This window comes from Camponotus vicinus, unplaced genomic scaffold (genome assembly GCF_025532165.1).
Source record: "Camponotus vicinus isolate PSW18456_S1 unplaced genomic scaffold, iyCamVici1.0 SCAF_1, whole genome shotgun sequence".
NCBI lineage: Eukaryota > Metazoa > Arthropoda > Insecta > Hymenoptera > Formicidae > Camponotus > Camponotus vicinus.
This window is the reverse complement of record NW_028141945.1, coordinates 12,277,578-12,303,444: the sequence shown is the minus strand read 5'-3', so window position 1 is coordinate 12,303,444 and position 25,867 is coordinate 12,277,578. Positions and strand designations below refer to the sequence as shown.

Genomic DNA, 25,867 nt, shown 5'->3' with positions numbered 1-25,867 from the left:
ATGAAACACAGTTCGTAGATTTATTTAGAAGAGTTATCTCGAACATCTATCTATATGATATATCGCTTTGATTTATGTATTGTGTAAGGTATTGTTTAAATGCGAACACCTTGTATCTCCGTGTGTTACTTGCATTATAAATATCAACGTTTATAAAAAGCTGCTTAGAGAAAGAGTTGGAGCGATCAAAGAGATAATTATAGCGATGGGAAAATCTTGCTGAACATTTATTATATTATACAACTTACTTCAAGAATTTTTCTAAAGGATTCTATTTAGCAAATTAATAGTAATAATAAATTAATCGTAATAATAAAACATGATGTTGGAAAATTAAAACAATTCTACGCGATAAATGATGTTAGAATTTCGAACTAAATGAAGAATGTTATTAATAAAGAGGGGGAGGGGAGATATCCACTCAAATCTTGTAAAAAAGATCTCTGAAAATTCCCTGATTTTCCTGATATTTTTATTCAAATTTTCAGACCAAGAGAATTTTTTAGAGATTTTTTTGGACGCAATTTTCTAAAATGAATTCTTTTATTATATGCATTTTCTTAATACTTTTCACTTATACAAAGAAAAAATGAAAAGAGTCATTTAAATTTCACGTAGTAGATATTTTTGAAAATGTATAATGAATAGTTTACGTAAAATAAACATTTTAATATTTTTATCATAGAAATTACAATAAAAAATATGTATTGCATATTCAATATTTGGTTAAGACGTTATATATGTAAATAGAGAGACAAATATATTTGAAAAGTATATTTGCATAATCAAAACAACTTAGTTTATTGCTTACAATATGAGAGCAAAATTTGTTTTAATTCCATGAGAGTCCCAATAAAATTCCGGAGAGTCTCTTGATTTTTCCGGACGCAAAATAAATCCCTGAGAATTCCATGTTTTTCATGTTATTACAGCAAGAGTAAATACCCTATTAAATACCCTATTATAAATAACAATGCACCGTGCATAGTTAAACTGTCGTGAAAATTATTCTCACGTCTAGAGAAAAATTATAATAGTCTCAGTTTTCTGCTTGAAACACGGGAAACTGATTATCTGCGGTTTAAATCGCGCGGATCGAAGCAGGTCGAGCGCGGAAATCGTGCGACTTTCTACGATCTCGGCAATTTTTCCCGCCACGTATTTTCCTTGGTCTCTCTTCTCGCCGGCTTGCGATCGTGGCCTTTAAAGCAAGAGCAACAAAGCTTATCGTTACGATCTAATTACTCGGCACGAAGGAATCGATTCTCAAAGGATATACAGAGTTATATAGCGCTAAACGGGAGATTAGAGAGAGAAAACGCGAAAATTAATCCACGCGTAAATATGGTATTACAGTCTTTCTTTCTCTCAAACATGATTCCACTGATTAAAGATAAAAATGAACAGAGATAGTTGATAAGTGACGCGCGTTAAGGGTCCAATTCATTTTAGCAATTGATGATTTTTAGGAATTTTTTTTTAAATAATAAAAATTAATTTTTTGGCGGTCTACTGGTGTTTTTAGTGTTTTTACTAGTGTTTTTATTTGTGTTTTTATTAGAATTTTTACTAGTGTTTTTACATTTTTAATGTTTTTACTAATGTTTAAACAGTACGTCACTATTTTTAAATTTTGAATATTTAGCTTTTTTTGTTTAATACGAGCCCCTGTGTTCAAAAATAATGGTGTGACGTACATGCTGTGCGCCTCGTGTAATTGTTTAGGATGTAAAAAACTTGTTCTAGTTATGCTCAATAGAATATTTTTATACTGAATCTAATTAGAATTTAGAATTTAAATTAATATTTAATATTTTTTCGATTTTGAAAAAGAGAAAATTTCAGCAAAATTGAGCAAATTTAAATTCAATTTTAAAATGATACTGCTTTGTTACTTTTTAATTTTTTATAACGAAATTAAATTTCCAAGGATATCCTATCTAAATCGAATTCTTTCTTTCTCGATAATCAAATTAGTATGTTTCACACTATCGAACTAGACATTTTTAAACACGCTATGCGCAAACATTTGTTGATCAAAAGAGAAACTAAATATCCAAGATTTAAAAATATTAACGTGCTATTCAAAGATCAAAAAAGCATATATAAAAATTCCAAAAAGATCAATTTCCAATATTCTTAAAAAAAAATTCTAAAAATCATCAATACTTCACTGCTAGAATTTCAGAAAAGGAACTAAATATCCAAGATTTATAAAAATATTGACGTGCTATTCAAAGACCAAAAAAGCATATGTAAATTCCAAAAAGATCAATTTCCAATATTCTTAAAAAAAAATCCAAAAATCATCAATCACTTCACTGCTAGAAAATTTCATGGACCCTTAATGCGAATTAATAATATCGGCCAAAGAGAGGCACGCGCGCGCTATTATATTCCATCTTTGGTAAAGAACAGACGGTACTAACTAATCCGCTTTGAAAGTCGCTTAGGGAGAATTAGCTCCTTCGTGCGTTAATTCAGAAATAACGTTTGCAAAAGTCGGGAACGTGTCGCGTACAGTTTCCTCGCTCGTGGATATTGTAGATGGACAAACTCGTTATCGAGGAGCCAATTAAACGTACTCGCGCGCGCGCGCGCGCGTGTGTGTGTGTGCATAAATGTTTGCGCTAGCATGTCCAACATATACGGCACACAATGTACTACACATACGCGCTCTTCGACCAGAGATCTAACGGTCCATAATCTAGGTCACTTCAAGATGATTCTCATCGTTATTTTATGTACATGGTGTCCCGGACCTATCGAGCTCGATTAATCTAATATATATTTACGGATTTCTCGATTAATTGAAAGTCGAACGGATCGGAGTCGGGAGTTTCGATCAGCGATTGAAATTGATTTGAATCCCCCGACCCTTTCGAAATGGATGGCAAAACTCTCGATTATTTTCAATTGGAATTTTGTATTTTAATGCAGTTAAAATTTAGTTATTAAAATAATTCATGATAAACGATAAACTTTCGTACAAATGCTCGCCAAGGAATTTTCGTCCGCGGACAAAAATTATCAATTATCTCGATAGATCTGGGACACCCCGTATATCCAAGTACTCGTAATTTCTTCTAGTTTATCAAAGCATTACCCTACTTCAAGGATCGTAACAAAGAGACAAAAAGTGAAGAAAAAGGAGAGGAGGAGAAAAAGAAGAGATGGAGAGAGAAGAGAGAGAGGGGGGGGTGAAATTTAGTGCACGTACACACGCGAATTTGTGTGAGAGCCAAAGAGCAATATAACTGCGACGAACAAGAAAGCAGATGAAGAGAGAAAGGCAAAGAAGAAAGACAAAGAGTGGACAGAGACAAGTGTGAGAGCGATCGATATGGCGATAAGAATAATTGAAATCCAGCTGACTATTGTAGAAAAATTGCACCGATCAAATCTATTCGCTAATCGAGAGACACCTTGCACCTCATTTAATCTCACTATAATCAACGTTTCGCGCTGGAAAAACTTCAAACTCGTGTCGCCGATGAATAATTCAAACGAAAACGCGATTAACAGATAATGCTTCGCGCACTTTAAAATATACATTTCAGCATGAATTTTACTATATTTCACAGATGGCGATCTGAACAATTTCTTCAATCGCACGTATAAATAAAAATTTCATTAAAATTAACTAATCATTGAATTATTTGAATTATTGATTATATGTAACGACAATATTTTTATCTCGCAATTAGAGGGAAAAATAGGCATAAAATCGAACGTCCTCGACGTGCCTGCCTGCATCCGCAAAGACCAAAGGATTACGCGCGCGTATGATAATCAGGGTGCAATTTGAGCGAATTCGTTTGCATCTGATTCGTTTGCATCCGAGGAGAAGGAACGAGACGCGGTTACAACGACGATTCCCCCCTTCTTTTTTTTTAGTATCACAGGGGAAATGCTTTATGCATCCCTACCACCCTCCCTTCCGTCTTGCCTTTCTCTCTTTACCTGGAACATCAAGAGTCCGGGGAGGGGTCTCTTGGCACACAATTGATTAGGAGGGAAACTCACGAGAGTTAATGCACCGTGTCCCGATGGTCACCGATGATCCGTCGCCCGTTGCCGCACCTGGTGGTCCACCGGCGCGACTTTACCACCAGCAGGCCCGGCGACGATCGGGAATCGTACCTGCATCCTTGAAAAAAAGAGACAACAAGGATTCTCAGCCACTTTTCCAGGTGGTGTGCCTCGTGGTTGGTGTCTTCTAAAGTCTCTCGCGTCTCCTCCTCTTTTCGCCGAAAAGAAACATCACCGCGCGTTGAAGGAAATCGAGCAATCGCGTCTCCCATCAAGAGACCTCTTGTCAATGTCAAAATCATCGAGTCGATAATCGCGATACGCGCTCGTCGAAAAGAGTGTGGCTCTATACATACATATATATATGTATATAATGAAAGAGAGAGAGAGAAAGAGAGAGAAAGAGAGATGCTAATAAAGTGGTGGCTGAGTGAATAAACACACATCGATCACTAATCAACTACTCAATATACGGTATGCGCGTATTTATAACAGTATCACGCGAAAACAATAGCTCCAATGCAAGCGATATATTGTTTCTCTATATCATTTCGCTGCACTACATAGGGTGTGTGTATGTGTACGTGTGTTTCACCAATACTAAATTACCAAGAAGACTCGCAGATCAAAGTAAAACATAGTTCTCTCAGCTACAAGCGATACTCTACAACAGCGATTGTCGTTTGTATCCTCATCAGCTTACACCAAAACGTTCTCCTCTCTCTGCTTTTCGTCAGTTTCGCTCTTTTCCCGTCGAACAAAGCTAACAGATCAATACTAAACACTCACGATCGCAGCACGCAGTTGCAAACTAATCAGCGTTCTACAAGAAGGAATTTTCGTCAAAATTACTATACTAATGGACCTATTTCTAGAACCACGCCTCCCCGTCTACCTCTGGCAATCGTTCAACTCGATATACATGTATCGATTTTTGTGTGCGTATGTGTGTCTCTGTGTCTACACCCAAAATTATACTACAACAATTTTCACCTAGTCTCTAAGCTACTCCATCAAGGAAATCTATGACCATAAAGATTAGAGGGAAAAAAGAGAAAGAGAGAGAGAAAGATGATAAAATAATCTTGATCAAAATCCTAAACGAACTCAAATTGAGTTTCGTGTCGGAGTTTGTACACTAAAGGTCAACCGTCCACATTGTGCCAAATCTCCTACCCGTATAAAGCGTCAAATATATAACGAGAGCGAGATGAAATCAATATATCGTAATAAGGTTACGCAGCAAAAGGTGAAGCAATAGAACAAATTGCGGCGAAATAAATCGCGATCGCGTTTGATCGATGATGAGGTCCAGTGGGATAACTCGTCGGCGGGAAAATCGGGGTCATCTGGGGACGAAGGATTTTCCCGGACTCTCGCCGATGCAAGGTCGGTGGAGGCGAATAATGCACGTGGAGCGGCAAACCCACGCGCCGCTGCCTACGCGGCCGGTTATTCCCGGTGGTGGCCAAGGGTGGAGGAGGGAGAAGGGGTTAGACCGCACCGGTCGGGTCGATACTCCTCCTCAGGATCGAGGAAATTCCAGTCCGTGACTTGGCTAATCCGACCGACCGACGGAACCGACTCCTGGCCTCCCGACAGTGTCCGTCAAACGCCTGAAAGGCCTTCCGATTAACTGACATCACAGACGTCACGCGTCTCGCGATCTACCCGAGCACAATCTTGCGAGATTAAGTGTCGATTTGGAGATTGCTTAAGGTCGAGTCCTATTCACAGCTGGATTCCACTTCGGAAGCGAGAGAGAGGAACTGTTATTCATTTCGTATAAATGATATTACTAAATCCTAAAGAGTGTAAATAGGTGTTCATAAGCTTATTGTTCAAAATTATCCCAACTCGAGAATGCACTTCAGTTTTGGCTTAAAATGAAGTTTCCACATGAAGCCCGAGATTACCATTCCAGAAGAGAAAATGGCTGGTAAAATAAGCATTTTTTACAAAGATAAAAATTAAAATTTTTATAAAAGTGAAAATATTAAACGATTTATCCTATCTTGAAACTTCCATATTCATAATCTACACTTCATAAACTTTATTTTGAGCCAAAAGTGAAGTCTAATTTCGAGTTGAGAAGATTTTGGGCAACAGTTGTTGCACCCTTTAAAATAAATAATAGAAATAAAATTTTATTTGCGGTATACATGATTAAAAAAAGAGAAATAAAAAGAGATCTCATAATGAAAAACATGAACGTAGTTAAAAGTCGCTATAAAATTGAATGAAAAGACGATGAGATAAGTTTTTGCCCGTATTGGAGCATTTATTGAACGTTAAATCGTATAGGCAAATTTCCGAGTGTGATAAAATTTCTTGCACACCCAATGACGTCAGTCATTTCCTCGCTATATGTTAACGTATCTCATAAACTTGTCAACAAGTATATGCGAATAAAAATCGAATAAAGATAATCTTCCTGCGCTTAAAAAAATTATTTTATAGAAAAAAAATAATTCAATTATTCCCAACATTAGGATGGAAAAGAACTCATGCAAAATAATTTAATTTTAAACTCGTATGTTATACTTCTTGTTGCAAAACTCGGAAGAATTCTTTTTTTTTCTTTTCAGGAAAACAAATGCACATAAAATAAGATGAGCCATCAAATATTAATCCAAACCATATGTTTCGTTCACGGGGAAATTTTGCGAGAAAACATTTTTCACGATACAATACATATTTCACTCGAACTCTCGAAAATAATTAACTGCGCTCGCGCATAGTGCAGTTAAATTGCAACCTGGTTACAAGGTAATTTGCGAGTCTCATTGAAAAATAATTTAATTTAATAAATCCAATTAAATAAAGTCAACAAATATAATTAAGTGGTACGTGTGATTTAAAATTTAGGCAAACTGGGATTGCGAAAACTGGGAAATTCATCAAGAATTATAAGTTATATACCGTTTACAACGCAAGGCAATGTCGTGGATCGCACAAACAAACTTACACGACCATCTTTTACATCTACGTCCCTTCCTTCCAACCTGTTCGAAAAGCGAGAAGTGAGATGAAAACGCAAATGCAGTTCATGCCAAGATGCAGCCAACGTTCTCGCATCCTCGGATCTTCGCGATTCGAGACGTGACCGACGTACGCGAGACCGACGGTGGATTGAGAACCACCTGCGGATCCGTCTGATTCCAGACCGCCACCCTCCGCTCGACAACCACCACCACCACCACTACCACTACCACTACCACCACCACCACCACCACCACCACTACCATCACCATCACCATCACTATCAGAGGCACCCTCTCGCAACCGCGCTTTGCCCCCTCGCTCTCCTAACCCTCACCCTCCGGCAACAAAATGTTTCCATTCCCCCGCTGGCGGCTTCCTTCCAAGGAGAAGGCGAATATACATGAACGTACACCCACAACACACAGACAATGTATACAGCTGCGAACAAACCGCCATGCAAAAGGAAAAGGGCGAGTGTATTGCAGATCTGTAATACTCCTACCCTTACGGAGAGAATAGCGGGCGAACTCAGTTTGCTACCTCCTCGCCCTCATCCTTCCTCCTCCTCCTCACCCACCCCTCCGGTTTCGAATCACCGTCGTCGACACCGCCTTTCCACCCTCCAACAACCAGCTCCTTCTGACGAGAAGCCGACTTCTCCTGGTCAATAACCTCGACGCGACATAATCGTCAACGCTCGGGACAAGTAGGTTTTCCGGAAACATCCCTCTCTTCCTTATCCTTTAACCTTCGAACGTGCGACGAAGCAAGTTCGCACCTTCGCGTCGCGAATAAACGAAGGGAAGTTAATATCTCACGCGGAGATCTTCAGCATCTCTCTGACGCCACGAATAAAAATATCGCATCTCTTCGTCGGAGAGTTGTCAGTTAAATAAACACACGGGGGATTATTCTTGTCTCGTAGCATCGAGGTATGAACTTGCCGGTCGTGTTTCACAACCGTCGTTTCTCTCTCTTTCTCTCTCTCTCTCTCTATATTTTTATCGCGCGACGTACAATAAGGACCTCTCCTCGGAACTTTGTAATATCGTGCCATGCGAGAAGATAATAAAAACGGCTTCCCGCAAGGTGAGCTTTCGAAAGTTTTGCGCGGTACATCCGGAAAGTTTTCTTATTTATGTCTGTCTCTTATTAATTATTATGGAATGTAAGCACCAAGTTAATACAAAGTTGGCCGCGAGCTGGCAAGCTTGTAGTAAAGCGCCGGCGAAAATTTTATACAAGATAAACACTTTTCGTTTTTACGCCCAAGTACAAAGTGCCATCGTACTCTCTCTCCACAAATCCGATATAGCAGATATAAACTCTGTTTACATAAAACTGCGATCAATTAGAAACGCGATAAGAGATGTGGATGTTGGAGAAAAATTCGCATTTTAAGAATAAAAATTCTAACTTCTTTATAAATATTACAAATTTATTATTAAAAATATTATATAACATACATATGTGTCTGTTAGAGAGAGATTTTAGGGAATGAAATTCCTTCAATTCCTTCATTAATTTTAATACACACTGGCCATACATATATATGTACATAATTTCTTCTCCAAAGATTTCAAGCATTTTCCAATTTTTTCTATCGTGTTTAATAATTACAAATATATTTTAAATAAATATAATTGAAAAAAAGATTAAATAATTTTTTCAATAAATTTGCTGAAAAGTTTAAAATATATTTATACACGATAGTCACAAACAAAAAATATTTGTAATATATATTTCGTTTTTATTCCAAAGTGCAAAGTGTCATCCTACTCTTCACAAATAATCCGATTTAAAAAAAGAGATATAAATTCTGCCCACACACAAACTGCGATCAATTAGAAACATGATAAGAGAGGAATGCGGATGTTGGAGAAAAATTCGCATTTTAAGAATAAATTCTAGCTTCTTTAAAAATATTATAAATTTATTATTAAAAATATTATATGACATTTTATGACATATATGTGTCTATTAAATTTTAGTATAAAATTCCTTCACGAATAATTAATCTTAACGCACCCATATATGATCTTAACGCACCCATGGCATATATGTGTACATAATTTTTTTCACAGATTCCAAACATTCTTCAATTTTTTCCATCATGTTTAATAATTATAAATATATAAAATAAAATAAAAAAATATAATTGCGCCGTAAAAAAAGAGAGACGAAATAATTTCTTCTGACATCGATAAATTTCCCTGAAAAAGTCGAGATATATTTATTTATTTGCACAATATTCATGCGCGAAATATGTGCAACATTTCGAGTCTATGGCACGCAATAAATTCGAGGGTTTCTAACGGAGGGCTCGTCGGTTGCAAGGTGATGCCATCTGTGGCACTTGGCGCGAAACTCGTCTTAAAAATCATCCCCCCTGAGATCAATACGCCGTAGGGGTAGACAGCAGGTCTGCGAAATACAACGTACTCTGCTCTCCAGGAATCTAGGCGCGCGCGATTATAATCCCTCGCGCAATCCGAGGGGCGAGACGGGGGAAGGGGGCAAAATATGACCCCTACCAGAGAGAGAACTTACCGTATTACTTATTAAATTAAATACCCTACGGCCAAATATTTTTCTCTCTCCCCCTTCAGGAGGAGGTCTTCCTTGGAGCGATCGCTTCGCCAACTTTGCACGTGAAACACGCTTAAATTATTATTATTTACGCGCTTTGTAGCCTCTTCGAGGCACTTCCGTCTCTTGTTACCTCTCTGGAGATTAAAAACTCGATGCAACAGTCTGACAAGTGTCGGAGATGGTCGAGTTTTAATACACGTCGCGACTTATCGGGGAAGTGTATTTATAACGAGGTGGATGCACGAAAGTACGCGGGTCTCGTACCTTGACTTCTCTCCCCGGATATTAGATATTTAGTACAAAGTCTATCGGAATCTGATCAGTTCCGGGACATGTACAACAGGAACTTCCAAGTATGTATCTTCCAAGGTGACTTTGTATAGTGAATAAGTAACGAACCACCGTATCTATGCGTGTACATGATTCACGGTCGTTTGCATGAAATAGGGGAGGAAAAGTTGTCTCTATTGTTTGCGTGTCCTCGAATATGCAGTTCTCATAAATATGAATCAATGCTAATGACGATTTCGCCGATTTTCCACCTAAATATAAACGAAAATCAGACGAAGGATTAATTAAATCCCGATTAACTTTAACTGAAATTTATGGAAAACTCGGGGCTGAATGAGCGGGAAGGTCGCGCGATTTCCGAGTATTATACGCGAGCCTTTAAGACTTTAATTACGAAAACAGATTAAGTGCGAAGGTAAGCAAGGTTACGCAATCAACGAAGATCGATTAAAAGAGAGCTTTCAAACAAATATATTAATTCTCGCGACGCTTTGCGGATATGTCGTCATGGATTTAAGAAAAAAACAAAATACAAGTGGTGTCTATTCGAACCTTGTATAGAAATTCCCTGAAAATTCCCAAATCTTCCAAGTATTTTCCTTCAAAATTCTAGATAAAGAAAATATTTTATAAATTGTTTTGGTGCAATTTTTTCTAAAATAAACTTTTTTTTATTGTTTTCGAAAATTTTTTTACTCGTACGAAAAAAAAATGGAACCACTAAAGTTTATATATTTACACGGAGAAAATTTTATATCAAAGATTACTATAATGTGGTAGTAGCTGCGGACCATCGAGAATTTATAAGCTTAAATGCTATAGTCATTATTTTAAAAACAAGAAAGCAACGTAATTTTTACACTTTCTCATAGTAGAAATTATTATGTTTTAAAGCAGAACTTGCTGGATAAAAGTTAGTATTGAAAAGAAAAATAAAAAATATATACAAAGTCAATTTTTACTGTATACCATAGTAAAAATTAACTCTTCCTACCTTAGAATATGGCTTGAGTGTCGGTTTAACAAAAATTACTTTACTTATGTGATAAAAAACAATGTTGCCATAGTAAAAGTTACGTCAAAATCATGTACTAGTTGTTAAGAAATCGGAGAGAAGAGGAAAGCGATAGGTGTCGCCTGAACCAAGAATAAGCCGAAACACGCAGAAGCTTGTTTTATCATACAGTGTACACTTCTGTCGCATTCAATCGTTAACTCGATAACGTATACGTTTTGTTGAGATTTGTTTAACGCTTATTTTATTGTCTTTCTTATTCATTATAGAAGAATAAAAGAAAGTGTTGTGAATGAAAATGCTGTGAAGATAAACGAAAAAGAAAGCGTAAGTATCTCTTCGATAAGTCGATTTGCAATCTTTATTATTATATTACATATTAATTTATCGTTTTCTATCTATTATTTTTCTGTTAATGTATCTCATCTATTTATAATTAATATCTCTGAGTGCTGTTAAATTAATTAATAAAGTGTATAGAAAAAATAGCTTTACAGCACATGTAATAGTTTGATCATATTTAAGAGATCTTAGATATAAGATTCAATTATAAATACTTACAGATACATTTTGTATCTGTCTTTAATAAATTTTTATTAGATTAAATAAAATTGTATATTATTTATTGTGTCCGTTCAATAATGAATGAAATATTATTAATTATAAGTAAAATTAATAAGAAAAGCAAAAAAGAAGAATCCGGAAAAAAGTAATAAAAGAAAGAATAAAAAATACATTTATCGAAGTTGAGATTTAGTATTATAATGTTTTACAATAATACATAATAAAGATTACAATTTACCACCTACGAATTTTTACTATGGCAAATAATGAAATATGTTATGTAAGTGTTAGTTTAAAATTTTGTACTATGTTGTACTGTAATTTATTCTATAAAGTCATGATGGTCCACCGATCATACAAAAAATAGTAAAATGTGATATAAAATTGTATTACATATTAATATAAAATTTTTTTCCGTGTATAAATGTACTGGGGAAAAAACTAAAACTTTTGTGAGATAAATATTTTCCATTTGTATAACATTAAAAAAAAATATGTATTGTGTATTCAATATTTTATTAAGACATTGAATATGTAAACAGAGATAAGTATATATTTATATTTTAGAGAGAAAATTTTTGAAAAAATTCTATAAGAATTCCTTAATTTTTCCCGGTACGAAAGAAATTCCTAAAAGTTCCAGCTTTCCCCTGATTTTATCTCAAGGAATAGATACCCTGTAAATAAAATCTGTCCGCGATTTAATTCCAACAAAGCAAAAATATGTATATAATTTGCACGATCGTATTCCAGGTCGCGGAGAGGAAACCATAAAAAAAAGACACAAAAAAAAGAAAAAAAACCAGCAGCGATCGAACGACCCGGCGAAGACCCGGTGTGTATTCGGGTCAGGCGTTCGGGGCTTAACCGGCCAAGGGTTTTGCAAGGGTTTCCACGCGAATGGTGTCTCTTTTGTGGCTTCTAATGAGATAATTCGATTTCCGTCGTGCCGCATTAAATCCATATTCGGCGATGTTGCGCGTGCGCGCGCCTTTCGCTCTGTCTTCCCCTCCCCCTCCGCCCTCTCCCTTTCTCTCTTTTAAACTTCCTCGCGAGAAAGACGCCTTTCACCGCCAACGAATCCGCATTTACGCAAATCTGTTATCTATGATCCGAGAGCCGTGTTTCCGGCTCCGGATTTCGTAAACGATCGTCGTCACGCTTTCGACTCGCGACGCGAAAATCCCATTCTCCAAAGTCAAAAGTGGGACGAGCTTCGATCGCTCCGTTCCTCTTGATTTGCGTCCGAAGTAAACTTCGCGGAATTAATTAACGCCCGCAAAAACTCTTCCTCTCTCTTTCTCTCTCCCTCCCCCTTTCCCTCCCCTCCCTTTCCTTCTCGAAGCGCTTCGACGACTGTCATTATTTCAACAATAAAGACGAGCCTTTTCGCGACGAGAGGCTACAACGAATCTCGTTCAGAGAGGGGTCTCTCTCCCTCTCTCTCCCCCGGGCGCGAAGTCGGCGGCCATTGCTCCGACTCCGGGGATAGCTTTTGTGCTTTTTGTTCGACCGTGCCCCCTCCCCTACCCTTCACATCGCGCCATCCCTCCGCGCGCACAAAAGAACTCGAGTAAATACGAGAAACGGCGCGCAGGCACGTCGCTCGCACATCCAACTCGAAAAATCTCTCTTATCGATAACGAATGTCGATGCTTTAAAAGAGGACTGCGACCCTCGTTCGTACGATCGCCGAGATAGACAAGACCATGTAACGAAGTGAGAGAGAGAGATAGGATCTTCAGTCGCGATATACACAAGAAATAAAATAAAAAATATGTCAGCGTCTCTGACAGCTTCCCTGTTTTACGAATAACTGTCGGATTGATTTCGACGATTTGACGAGGGGGTTGGAGGGGATCGCGATGCCTTTTTCTTGTGTTCGTTATTAATGTCGCCGGGGTCATAATGGCCCTCGTAACTATTGTCATCAGACGAGACGAGACGAGCAGGTCGGTTTAATATTGACAGCCGCAACAACGAGAAAGTTCATAGCCTGAAGAGGTAGGACACGGTTTGCGAGGGAGGATGGGAGGTACACGAGGTAAGCGGCTTATTGCGAGCGACGTCGTCGGGATTTTCGGTAGCGAAACTGCATGATTGTCACGTCGGCTTTTCAACGATGATGCGCCATCGTCCTCTTTCCTCGCTGCTCTTTTCCGTCTTTCATTAAGAACCTCGCGTCGTGTCTCAAGAATGGAATGTAAGATGTGTTCTCGGGCACTTGACACATTTTAGAGATAAGCGAAACGAATGGACGAGCGAATTATTGACAGGGTGTCTACTTAAATCTTGTAAAAAAATTGTTTGAAAGTTCCCTGATCTTCCATTAGATATTCTTGTTCAAAATTCCAAGTAAAGAAGATGTTTCGAGGATTTTTTTGGTGCAACTTTGTAAACCAAGCTTTTTATTCTGTGAATTTTCTAATGCTCATCACTCATACGAAAAAAAAAGACAGAGCCACTTAAGTTTCAAGTGCTTTGCAAATGTGAAGAATTGGTTTTCGTGAGAGATGAGCATTCTTTACTTGCATAATATTTTCATTTTTTATCACTGAGAATTAAAATAAATATGTATTGCACATTCATTTTGTTAAAACATTGAATATCAACAGAGATAGATATATATTTATAATAAATTTTAAATAGACAACTTGGCTTATTGACGAATTGTTCACAATAGAATAAAAACGAAATTATCAAAGAGAGAATTTTTAAAAAAATTCTTCAAATTTCAATAAAATTCCATGAGAATTCTCTGATTTTTCCAAATACAAAAGAAAATCTATACCACATTTTTCATATTTTTCTAAGAAGTAAACACTGTATTAATACTCGACTATTGGAATTTTCGAAAATTTTACGCGATAATTAATAGATACATATTTATAATATATTTTAAATATACATAATTCGCAATTTAGCTTATCGATGAATTGCCGAAACTGCTTACAATATAAGAGCAAAATGATCAAAGAGAGAATTTCTTTAAAAATTCCCTGATTCTAATATGATACCATGAAAATTCCTAATTTTTTCAGACATAAACCACTTACCTAATTTTTTCAGATATAAAAACACTCCTGAGAATTCCAGGTTTTTCCAGGAAGCAGACACCTTGATTAAGCAATGACTTAAAAAATAAAATCTGCGCACATTGGTCGATTTTAATCAACCGGGGAGATTATTTAGCTTCTTGTTATGTTGTACAGTGAGAAAAAATTATAAACTTGACTAAATATTTTCTACTAATTATTCTTTTAATTTAAATTTAGTATTTAAATTTAAGTATTAAAATTTAAATATTTAAATGAAATACGATTTAAATATTTCAATTAAAAAAATAATAATTAGTTAAAAATATTTAGTCAAGTTTATAATTTTTTTCTCGGTGCAAGATTTTTGTGCGAAATTGTGTTAAATGAATGAAATATCGTTGCTGGCAACTAATATACACATACAAAATTGATATAAATAATAAAATTAAATTCGTATATCTATTGCCGGAAACGTTTGCTCTCGTAAACATTGCTGATAATTATTTCACAGCGTTAATGTTATAAAATAAATCTTTTCAGATTTAAACGCTCGTAAAAATATACTCTTTCATACATGTTTCAGCTGATAAGGTTTACCGAGCTCAAACCGGCCATCCATTTGGACAATCGGTATAGATTGATGAGACACGAACCGATGTTCGACGCCGATGGCAAGGAAACCGACAAAATCGGAGAAGATCATTAATCGCGAGAAAATCGTCAAAAGAAAAATTGCAAACTAAAAGGAAGCCTCGAATTTAAATACAAACTTGTATTGATCGTTCTTGTAAGACACCCTATTCGATATTAATAGTACTTAATATGTGATCTTATGGGAGATTTTTGAAATGAATAAAACGAGAATAACCTATTGAGATGTCGTTTGTTTCCCTCTCGTGCTGCGCATATCGAATATTATTTGCAAAGGACGTCAATCGAACGCGATACCACGTGAGTCGTCTCTTTGACTACCGTTTGGGTTTGTTTATGAATCGATCCGTCCCTACCCCTGTTGCCGCACCCCGCTCCCTCCTCCCACGGAAGATACGATGCAAAAATACCGCATGCCACTTTCAGGATACTGTAAATTTTAGCTCGATCGCTCGTCCTCGTAAGCGGATAAAGCGCTAATTTCGCGTATAATTGTGCAAATAATACCACCCATGCAACGTATGATACTTATATTAGCATTTAAACTGACGTATTTCACCCTCATGTACTTAATGCGAAATATAATTTCTGTCTCTTACTCTGCAACGTGACGTATATCCGTGTTCCTGTTCCATTTTCAATGTATGTTTTAATGAATGTTTTCTCTCTGGCGAATTCGCGCTAAATCCGTTTTAAAGCTAAAACTAAAAATTAAGGGAATTTATGGCTCCTTTAAAAAATTAACTCTAATTCACTTTTATTATGCAAAAAAAGACGGCATTGCTCTATTTTGTTCCCAAAATACGCGTTATACTCTTTCCCAAGTTATGGCCCTCCCTACATGATGTCCAGCAAAGGAAACGGCGCGAAGGCACGTGGTAATGGAAGCCTGGTGGTCTGCGTCGAGGGCCAGGTGGGTAACTTGGTGCGGATCCAGTTGTCGACCCTCACCACATCAGTCTCCCCTATAATACACCGCCACGCGACAGCTGTTGATCGTCATTCAACAGCCAGCGAGAGAAAAGAGAGACTGTACCAGGGTAAACTTACTTGGACGAGGAGAGATCAGTACAGTCTCCACTTGGGCGACGAGGGCTCGCAGTTTCCAACGACTTCGTCCCGGGAAACCCTTCTTCCTTCACCCCTTCGTTCCTTCCTCCTCTCCCGGTCTGTCGATACTCCAGAGACTCGAAACTCCGAGTGTTCGGAGGCCGGTGTCGACGCCATCGCGCGATGTTCGCGTCATCATCGAACCTCGACCCGACACAAAAGGCCCATTCAACGACGTACAACGATCCTCTCTCCGGGGACCAGGCCACCGCCTGCTTCTTGCCTGGCCACAATGCAGGCCTTTGGCAGATGCAGCGCGATGCACGGAGGCTTGGAATGCATTTCAACGAGACTCGTGTCGCTTTTTCTCCAGCAAAACGCGCCAAGTTTATATAATATGATCGTATCGATAACCAAGGAACGTCGCGCGAGTTTTGACCCTTCGAAGAATTATCCGAGTAACAATAGTAAAAATAGTGCTCGACTAATTAGGCAAAATTGATGCCAAAAAGGAAAAATCCTTTCTAGTTAAAGGGAGCTTTTAAAGGGTAATTTGCGGTGCTATCCAAATTACATTTGCAGAAAATGCGAAAAACGGAGAAAGAAGAAAGGGAGATGAAAAAAAAGCCCCGCGAGTGAGAAAGCAGCCGATTAAACTGCGAATGGGACAGATTAAATGCAGCCGATGTGTGTTGGCTTAATCAGAAACGGTGCTGAATAGAACCGCGGCTGTGCAAGTTACATACCTCGCGCAGAAAACGAATACAGGTAACAGACGAGGAAAAAGAGCGCGCCTCTCTCGTGTCGCGTAACATTATCACACGATTTCACATGAAATTAGCAGACATTTAGTAATCTGATTCATGATGTCTATTCAAATCTTGCAAAAAAATTCCCTCATTTTCAGAGAAGCATTCTCGTTCAAAATTCCAGGTAAAGGGAATATTTTAGGCAAGTTTTTTCTAGTGCAATTTTCTAAGATGTTATTTGATTGTATGTATTTCTCTTAATGCTTTTCACTCACACGAAGGAAGAATTACTTAAGTTTCAAATGCGAATGTATTGGAAAAGGTTGAATATTCTTCGTAAGATAAATATTTTTTTATTAAATATTTATCTTTTATTAAATATTTTTTAAAAAGAGTCCCAATAAATTTTCATAAGAATATCCTGATTTTTCCAGATGCAAAAGAAATCCCTGAGTATTCAAGTTTTCCCTGTTCTTTTTTCTTTTTCAGAGAGTAGACACTCTTTGACACTAACTTTGTTCAATTATGTTTAGTCAATTCATGTTGTTAATTGGTAACTGCAACATCGATTGGTGCATGCGTAGAATACGGAAATTAGGATAGGTACATATATTCCTGTTCTCTCTTAATGATGTAATCGATTCGATTTACAACGATTTCCTTCGGAGTCGTCGTGGTATCGTCCGACAGACACGATTAGGCACTTTCCGGAGCAACCGTACGTTCCTGAACCGGAAGAGACCGTACCAGCTGGTAAACGAAGCAAGTACAGGTTCACGCTCGACGTCGGGAATCGGCAGACTTTCGTTGTAATTTAGAAATATTCGTGTATTCGTTTATTGGAAATGTTCTCTCAACAAAGCAAAAGTGCAAAATAGTTACTTTTTCCTTCCTTTTTCACATATCGTATTTTAATATAAATTGAAAGAAATGTGAGAAAAGAGATCTCGTTTAATTGGAAATCTCCATTAATTGGAAAAATCGCGGGAATTTAATAGACTAAAATATTTAATAAAGGAAGAGACTAAGAGAGATCATAAAAATAAGTTTTATTAAATTAAATTTTATTCGATATCTTTTATAAATATCTTCTATATGATTTAAAAAAAAGATTTGTATGAATTTAAATATTCGATAGAGTCAAATATTTTTCTCTTCATATATCATAATTTAAATCGTTAAAGGAATTTAAATCTCATAAAAGAAAATTATACATATATAATATTTTATATATCTTTTTTTAGTAAATATTCTATAATTAAAAAAAGAGATTGAAAATCGAAGTATTCAGCGGATTAAGATATTTTTTTCTTCTTCTCTTGATTTATGCGAGTAACTCGCATTGCGTTGCAATGACTAAATATCATTACGTTCGTGAGAGAGAACGGCTGGCAAAGTGCAGCTTGGTAGGGCGATAAATCTATTTCGCATTCGTCATCTTTAAATAAAATGCATCTCGTGCCAGCGAGCATAGAAAGAAGTATTGCACGTATCCCCAACGCGGCGAGAGAGAGCAGCTGTTCTCGCACACCTGGCAGAGATTTCGGAGCCCCCGGGACCGGACCGCTCGTAATTCCTTCGGAAACCCACTGCCGAAGTTCTGCACGCGCCTCGAGCTTTCAGGGGAGCTCCAAGAGCTCCGAGAGCTTCAGGGATCACCTAATCATGGCGCAAAATGCATTTTAATCCGCGTACATCGATGAATTTTTCATCGCCTCGTTCCCTCGCCAATCTGTGCTAGCGTAAAGCGATTCGATCGATACGATTCGCGTTGCGATTCGCCGCAGTTTAGTAATAATATGCGACTTTGTTTTATATTATTCATTGCATTTTTAGTGAGGCCACTTCCGCTCAGAGTCCAATCTACTCTGACGGTATGAAAAATGGATGGCTTTTAGAAATATTTTTTGAAGAATATTAAAAATTAATTCTTCTGGCGTTTTATTGGTGTTTATAGGGTATCAAGTCAATTTTTGCATCTTGAATATTTAGCTTCGCTATTTGTTCAATAAGAATTGCGTTCAGCGTGTTTAAAAACGTCAATGTGACGTGCTGCTCTTCATGTAATCGTCTAGAAAAACTCAATCTAGTTTTATTCCCTAGGATATTTTTGAGATACTGAATCTAATTGGAATTTAAAAAATTAATGTTTAATTATATGTTTATATATAATTATTATATGTTTAATATATTATTAAATAATTATTATATATCTAGTATATTTAATATAATTTTATTAACTAATATATTTAATATAAATTTATTAATTAATATATTTAATTATATATTAATTATATTTTATATTATAAATGAGAAAATGTCAACAAAATTGAAATATCTTATTTTGAAATGAGTGTTTTATTAATTTTCAATTTTTTCTAAATAAAATCAGATTCAATATCTCAAAAATATTTTACGGAGAAAACTAGAAGTACTTTTTTTCATTTCAGACAATTATACATATATAAGAAGCAAGCAACATGTCACATTTTCGAAGCATGCATTTTTGCACATGTTAAGCATAGTGGCTAATAAACAGAAAAAAGCTAAATAACCAAAATTTTAAAATATTAATGTAGTATTTAAACTAAGAGATCCTGGACTCCCTCTTCTCCTCTCCATGATTAATTGTTATTTATAAGCTTCGTATTCTTATTTTCGATTTTTTTTATTATGGTAGTATTTAAACATCAATAAAAAAACATATAAAATGATAAAAAAATCAATTTCTAATATTTTTAAGTAAATTCCTACAAAATATTAATCAATCAAAATATTAATTTCTTTAAAAATCATTAAAAATATTAATTTTTCATACTGCTAGAGGAGACTGAGCCCTTAAAGAGGGGCTGAAGAATTAATATTCCTGCAGCTAAAAATCACGGCGTCGACTATCTCAGAGAGATATCGTAGTCTCGCCGAATAAAGCAACTTGTTCTCCAAAGATTGATTATTCCGCGATACTGTATCGCGTCGATAAGAGAGACTCGGGAATTATTAACCGAGCGCATAAATAATACGCGATTAATCTACGGTAATTGAGAATACTTCATAAACGCAAATCTGGACGATTGGTTCGTTTCGATGCACGTGCGCGAACTTAATCCACGTCCAAGTGAATAATTCGCCATAATTGGCAGCCATCACAATGAGAAATCGGATTAGTTAATTACGAGGGGGTATAATCGACACAAAGCGATCGGACCAACATCCTTTGGCGACATTAAGATACTTAGTGCTGCTCTTATCGGATTTAAATGATGGCCGATCACTCGGAGCAAAGAAACTTCTGTAAATGCCGGTCGCTCGTGCAAATTAAATAAGAAATTATCCTTCGTTAGGATCCGAGAGAGAGAAAGGATCGACGAATTCGCAGCTTTATAAATACTCGTTCAGAAAGATCCAGTTCGACCTCTGATTGAAACGTTATTGTCTCGCAATAATAATTTCTAATTTCTCGAGATAATATAAAGTACTAGTAACTAGAAGATGAAATTATTCCGTGCAACAATAATCGCGTTACGCTCGAATTAATCGCTTCTCTCTTTCGGTAAAGTTGTCGTCTTTGTTAGAGGAACGAGGCGAGATCTCATTGTTTCAGGTATCGATTCTCCAGGAACAGCGAGAAAAGGAGAGGATGGACGCTAAATAAAGGAGAAATCGGCGAGAAGCAGAGGACCATCGTGCGGTGAATCGGACAGAAAGAGATACGAAAGGGAGAAGAGAAAGAGAGAAGGAGACAAAGAGACGATGAGAGAAACTGGCGCGTAGAGGCAAATAAAGAAGCAAAAATCGAGCGAGGTGAAGGAATGCTCGACCTTGGCGTCTCGTTCGCGAAGACTGTGGCACCTTTCCTCAATGAGAGGCCAGATCGAGAGAAAGACACTACTTTTATTGATGTACCTCGCTTTCGAGCATTTTACGATCGTCGAAAGATATCGAATCTATTAACGATTCTATAAAAGCAAGGTTGGCTAAAAAATCCAATGAATGAAGAAAAAATCATGGCGAACCTCGGTTTCTACTGCCTCGGATTTTATCCAATGGAATAAACTGCCATAAGATATATTTAGACAAAAAGATATTTTTAAGAAATCATACTAATCACAATAGTCGAAAAAAATTAAATTAATATAGTAATACAATTTTTTTTAAATTCAAGTCAATGTGTGAAGTTTTTAAAACAAAGTTCAAAGATATAAATATTAAAAATTTTATATTAGTTTTTAGTCTTAATAAAAAAATATAATAGTGATATAATTAATCATTTTTGCAAGAAAAATTTGTTATATAATAACATTATATAATAAACGTTTTTAGATATAATAAGAAAAATGTAATACTGTAATAGTGACATAATTAAACACTTTTACCGATATAGATTTGATTCACGTTTACCTTTCAATAGTTTCTAAAAGAGCTAATTTATTTACTACATCAATTTTTAATTTATTACGAATTTTATCTCGAATAAAGCTTAAATTGTAAAACATTCTCTCAAATATCGATAGAAAGAGAACTTATTTATTTTAGCACTTTTAATAGAAAAGACAAATTTGTATCGGTTTTTTTTTCTAAAAGATACTGTTTTTTACCACTGGCATTGATTTTGCCAATCTTGTCTATAAATTTTTTGCCTATTCAAGCATTTTTGCTGTAAAGCAACGAACACATATCCATTAGATAAAATTATATATCTAAAAAAAAAAAAAGAAGAGAGACAGTGATATCGAAATCAGATCCTTGACAGTTATAAATTTTATACCTCTGTTAAGCCAGCAGGACCAAATTAGCAAAATCAAATCAAACCTATCAAATTATTTAGTACCAATTTTGTACTAATTTGTACCACTAATAATAATTTTGTACCCTGTGCAATTTCGAAAAAAATCATGACTCTGCCACCTTAATATTAAGTCAGCAGGATCACAATAAAAAAAAAGAAAAAAAGAAAATCAAGTACAGAAATATAACGGACTGAGTTTGTACTAATTTGTACCATTAATAATAATTTTGTAACCTGTGCAATTTCGAAAAAAACCATAACACTGCCACCTTAATATTAAGCCAGCAGGACCACAATAAAAAAAAAAGAAAAAAAGAAAATCAAGTACAGAAATACACTAGACTGAATTTGTACTAATTTGTACCATCAAAAAAAAACTTAATATATTCATCCCTTCTGCTGCAAACAACCCCCAATTGAATTTAGCGGCTAAATTTTAGCCCTATCAGTCTTAAGAATAAAGTACTCGTTCCCATTAGCAGAATCAATCGCTACTTGTACATTCGATGTGGCATAATTTGTACTACCAAAATATAAAGTTGTAGATTTTGTACCTTCGCCGATTATTCAAAAACTACCCCCGACCCTCATCAGTCTCAAGAGTAAAGTACTCGTTCCCATTAGCAGAATCAATCGCTACTTGCACATTCGACGTGGCATAATTTGTACTATCAAAATATAGTTTTAGATTTTGTACCCTCGCCGATTATTCAAAAACTACCCCCGACCCTCATCAGTCTCAAGAGTAAAGTACTCGTTTCCATTAGCAGAATCAATCGCTACTTGTACATTCGATGTGGCATAATTTGTATTATCAAAATATAAATATACTTATATTCGATATTTTATATATAGAATCATAAAAAAAAATAAATTTTATTGCTGAATGTAATATTAAAAAAGGACAATACGGTATAAAAATTGAAACTTTATATTTATTGTTGAGACTGATGAGAGGGTCAGGGGTAGTTTTTGAATAATCGGCGAGGGTACAAAATCTAAAACTTTATATTTTGATAGTACAAATTATGCTACGTCGAATGTACAAGTAGCAATTGATTCTGCTAATGGGAACGAGTACTTTACTCTTGAGACTGATAGGGCTAAATTCAATTAATATTAAGGTGGCAGTGTCATAGTTTTTTGAAAATTGCACGAGGTACAAAATTATTATTAGTGGTACAAATAATTTGATAGGTTTAGTTTGATTTTGCTTATTTGGTTCTGCTGGCTTAACAGAGGTAAATTTTATTAAACTTTTATCTATCTCTCTCTCTCCCTCTCTCTGTCTTTACTTCACACATGTGCGAGGTAATTTTTTTACATTTATTAATTAACATTTTTGTTTATACCACACGACGTCTGCTGCGAGTTAATTAAAACTGTTGATGCAACTGGGCTAAATTTCAACGAGAAAAATAGTATGTTTACATGTTTAACCGGTTATTTTTCGCAATGCCGATTTTTATAACTTAGGCATAATGTATGTATAATGTATGTAGTTTCAACGGATCAAGATTAAAAAGGCAGAAATTCGGCGAAATATATAGGGTGTTCAATGTAACAGGCCGCACAATTTTTAAGAGATACTTCCTAATCTAAAAAAAAAGCTGAATTTTCATCTGTTTCATGCAGACTACGACATAAAAAAAATTTCAAAAAAATTTTATGAAGAAATCAATATTACTTTAAATATTTTAAATCGCATTATACAATTTTTTTTAATATTATAGGGGACTTGAAGACAAATTTAAGTATAATAAGTATCACTTTTACTGATATTTATTATCAAATTTGAAGCATTATTTTTAAATAGCAGTACTTATAAGATCAGACTAGATGTAGAATGTAAACATAAAGTACAGAAGAATATAAACATAAATGGCAGTGTTTACAAGATCACCATATGTCGTACGTGCGTATGTACATATATAGGGTGTCTACTCAAATTTTGTAAAGAAGTCCCCTGAAAATTCCCAAATCTTTCGGATACTTTCGTTCAAGATTTCAGATAAAAAAATATTTTAAAGATTTAAAAAATATTTAAAAATTTTTTAGACTTTCTCTAAAATAAACTTTTTTATTACATACACTGAGGCAAATCGTTTAATTGTACCTACAAGACGTATCTGATAGAAGGCATTTTGATTAAACCAAGCAGAATTTCTAGTTATCACGATAAGATTCGATTTTTTATAACTAGAATGTTTAATAGACTTTATTATAAGGATTTGGTTAGTATTTTCTAGTTGAATCTATCAAATTTCCTGTTATATGAACTAAACATAGATGCCATTTTTTTTTTTAATTTAGTATTATTATCAAAAAAATTTAATAAATTTAACAGGAAGAAATTAATCATACTCATCTGGTAATTCCTAAAGGAATTCTGATTCGTCCACTTTCCAACAGACATACTGGTTGAATCTACCAGATTTTTAATTAATGCAACCAGATTTTTTTCTCAGTGTACGTTTTATGTTTTTCACTTACAGCAGAAAAGAAAAACACAAAGTCTTTAAGTCTTTTAAGTTTCAAGTGCTAAGACTTACAAAAAAGTAAAAAAAATACTAAGTAGCTTTCGTTAAGATAAAGACTTTCATAGCATCTTTATTTCTCACTAAAAATTAAAACAAAGAATCTGTGGATAGTTAATATTTTGTTAAGACATTGAATAAATAAACAGAGATATATAAATACATATTTACAATACATTTTAAACACAGAATTCACTTGGCTTGTCGACTGCGTTTACAACATGAGAATAAAATTAATTGAGAGATAACTTTGAAAAAAATTCTCCGAAATTCTCAATAAAATTCCACGAGAATTCTCCGATTTTTCCGGAGATACAAAAGAAATTCCTGAAAATTCCAGATCTCCCGTGTTATTCCAGGGAGTGAACACCCTCGTACGCATGAATGCGAGCACGCACGTGTCGCTTTTGACTGGATGCTGTCTCGCTCCGCGAACTACGAAGTAATCTCTCTCTCGCAAGTGGCAAATGAAAAAAAACCGCATCGCTTCATAAATCATTCCGCATACGCGAAAAAAATGCGATATCGCTCGCTCGTTTTTTTTTTCAAAATGACACATTTTCGCAGACGCGACAAATGCAGATTGCCCGATCGTTGAAAGTCGTGAGAAAAAAGGGATCGGACGCAAGAAAACGCGGCCGGAAATTGCCTTTCAACGATACACCCATACATCGACTCTGGCTTTTCTCAAAGAGCATCGATCGCTCGACTCTCGCTTGCGTTTTCATCGTAAATAAAAAAAAGCGCCATTGTCGTTGGCGATTTCGAGAGAACGCACGATTTAGAGAGATAAAAGAGAATGCGAGAAAAAGAGAGCAGCGTACGCTACTCGACGTTATTCGGATGAAAATGTGCGTTTGTCGAGTAATTTTTGACGAAGTCAAAAGAAATAAAGCGGAAAAGTTACTTTGATCTATGTCGATAACGCAAAAAACATTTATCAATTATTAATAACTCCGAGTTCCTTAGATAGGATTAGGAATTTATCACAGTTATCAAAAATCAAACATGCCTAGATTTTAAATCTACACTGAGAAAAAATATTGTAAAAACTTGACTAAATATTTTCAATTATTATTTTTTTAATTGAAATATTTAAGTATTTATAAATTAAATGCGATATATTAAATCTAACATGACATCTATTTAACTTAAATACTTAAATACTTAAATATTTCAATTCAAAAAATAATAATTGAAAATATTTAGTCAAGTTGACAATTTTTTCTCAGTCTATTTTAAGTCTATCGTTCGGTTGTTTGATTTTCGAGATTATTTCTGTATTCAGTTTTAAATGTTTTATTTTAAATTACGAAACTTACTATTTAATATTGAAGATCGAGTTCAATTTCAATTTCAATTTTGATTCTGTTTTTTATTTTATTTTTAATTTTAAGGGGTCACCACCAGAATTATCTCGATTTTAATTCTTATTTTTATTTTTATTTTATCTGTATATTTTTGTTTGCTCTTATTTATTTATTTAAACTTTAATTCTATGCTATGCTATTTTGTTTTAATATATATAACTGTAATATGTATAACTGTAATTTTAAATAATATTAAATTTGATACTG

General features: G+C 35.3%; 2 protein-coding genes across 9 annotated transcripts in view; one reads left to right on the top strand and one right to left on the bottom strand.

The window, feature by feature from the left end:
* LOC145975222 (uncharacterized) overlaps positions 1–15,381 on the top strand; it is a 69,694-nt gene extending 54,313 nt beyond the window's left edge. The window contains exons 5-6 of one of the 2 annotated variants that reach the window (XR_014439922.1): positions 6,621–6,801; positions 6,901–8,423. Coding sequence is in view for 1 of the 2 variants with exons in the window: in XM_083105559.1 (XP_082961685.1) it covers positions 15,101–15,223 (123 nt within the window). In the remaining variant the exon portion in view is untranslated. Of the gene's footprint in view, positions 1–6,620; positions 6,802–6,900; positions 8,424–15,100 lie in introns of those variants that run through there. The other variant, XM_083105559.1, reaches the window with a different exon arrangement.
* Msi (RNA-binding protein musashi) overlaps positions 1–25,867 on the bottom strand; it is a 131,721-nt gene that overhangs the window by 28,053 nt on the left and 77,801 nt on the right. The window contains exons 1-2 of one of the 7 annotated variants that reach the window (XM_083105464.1): positions 4,642–4,901; positions 4,027–4,150 (exon numbers count right to left, since the gene is read on the bottom strand). The exons of 5 other annotated variants lie outside the window; for them this stretch is intronic. The gene's annotated coding sequence lies outside the window, so the exon portion shown is untranslated. Of the gene's footprint in view, positions 1–4,026; positions 4,151–4,641; positions 4,902–25,867 lie in introns of those variants that run through there. One more of the 7 variants, XM_083105457.1, reaches the window with a different exon arrangement.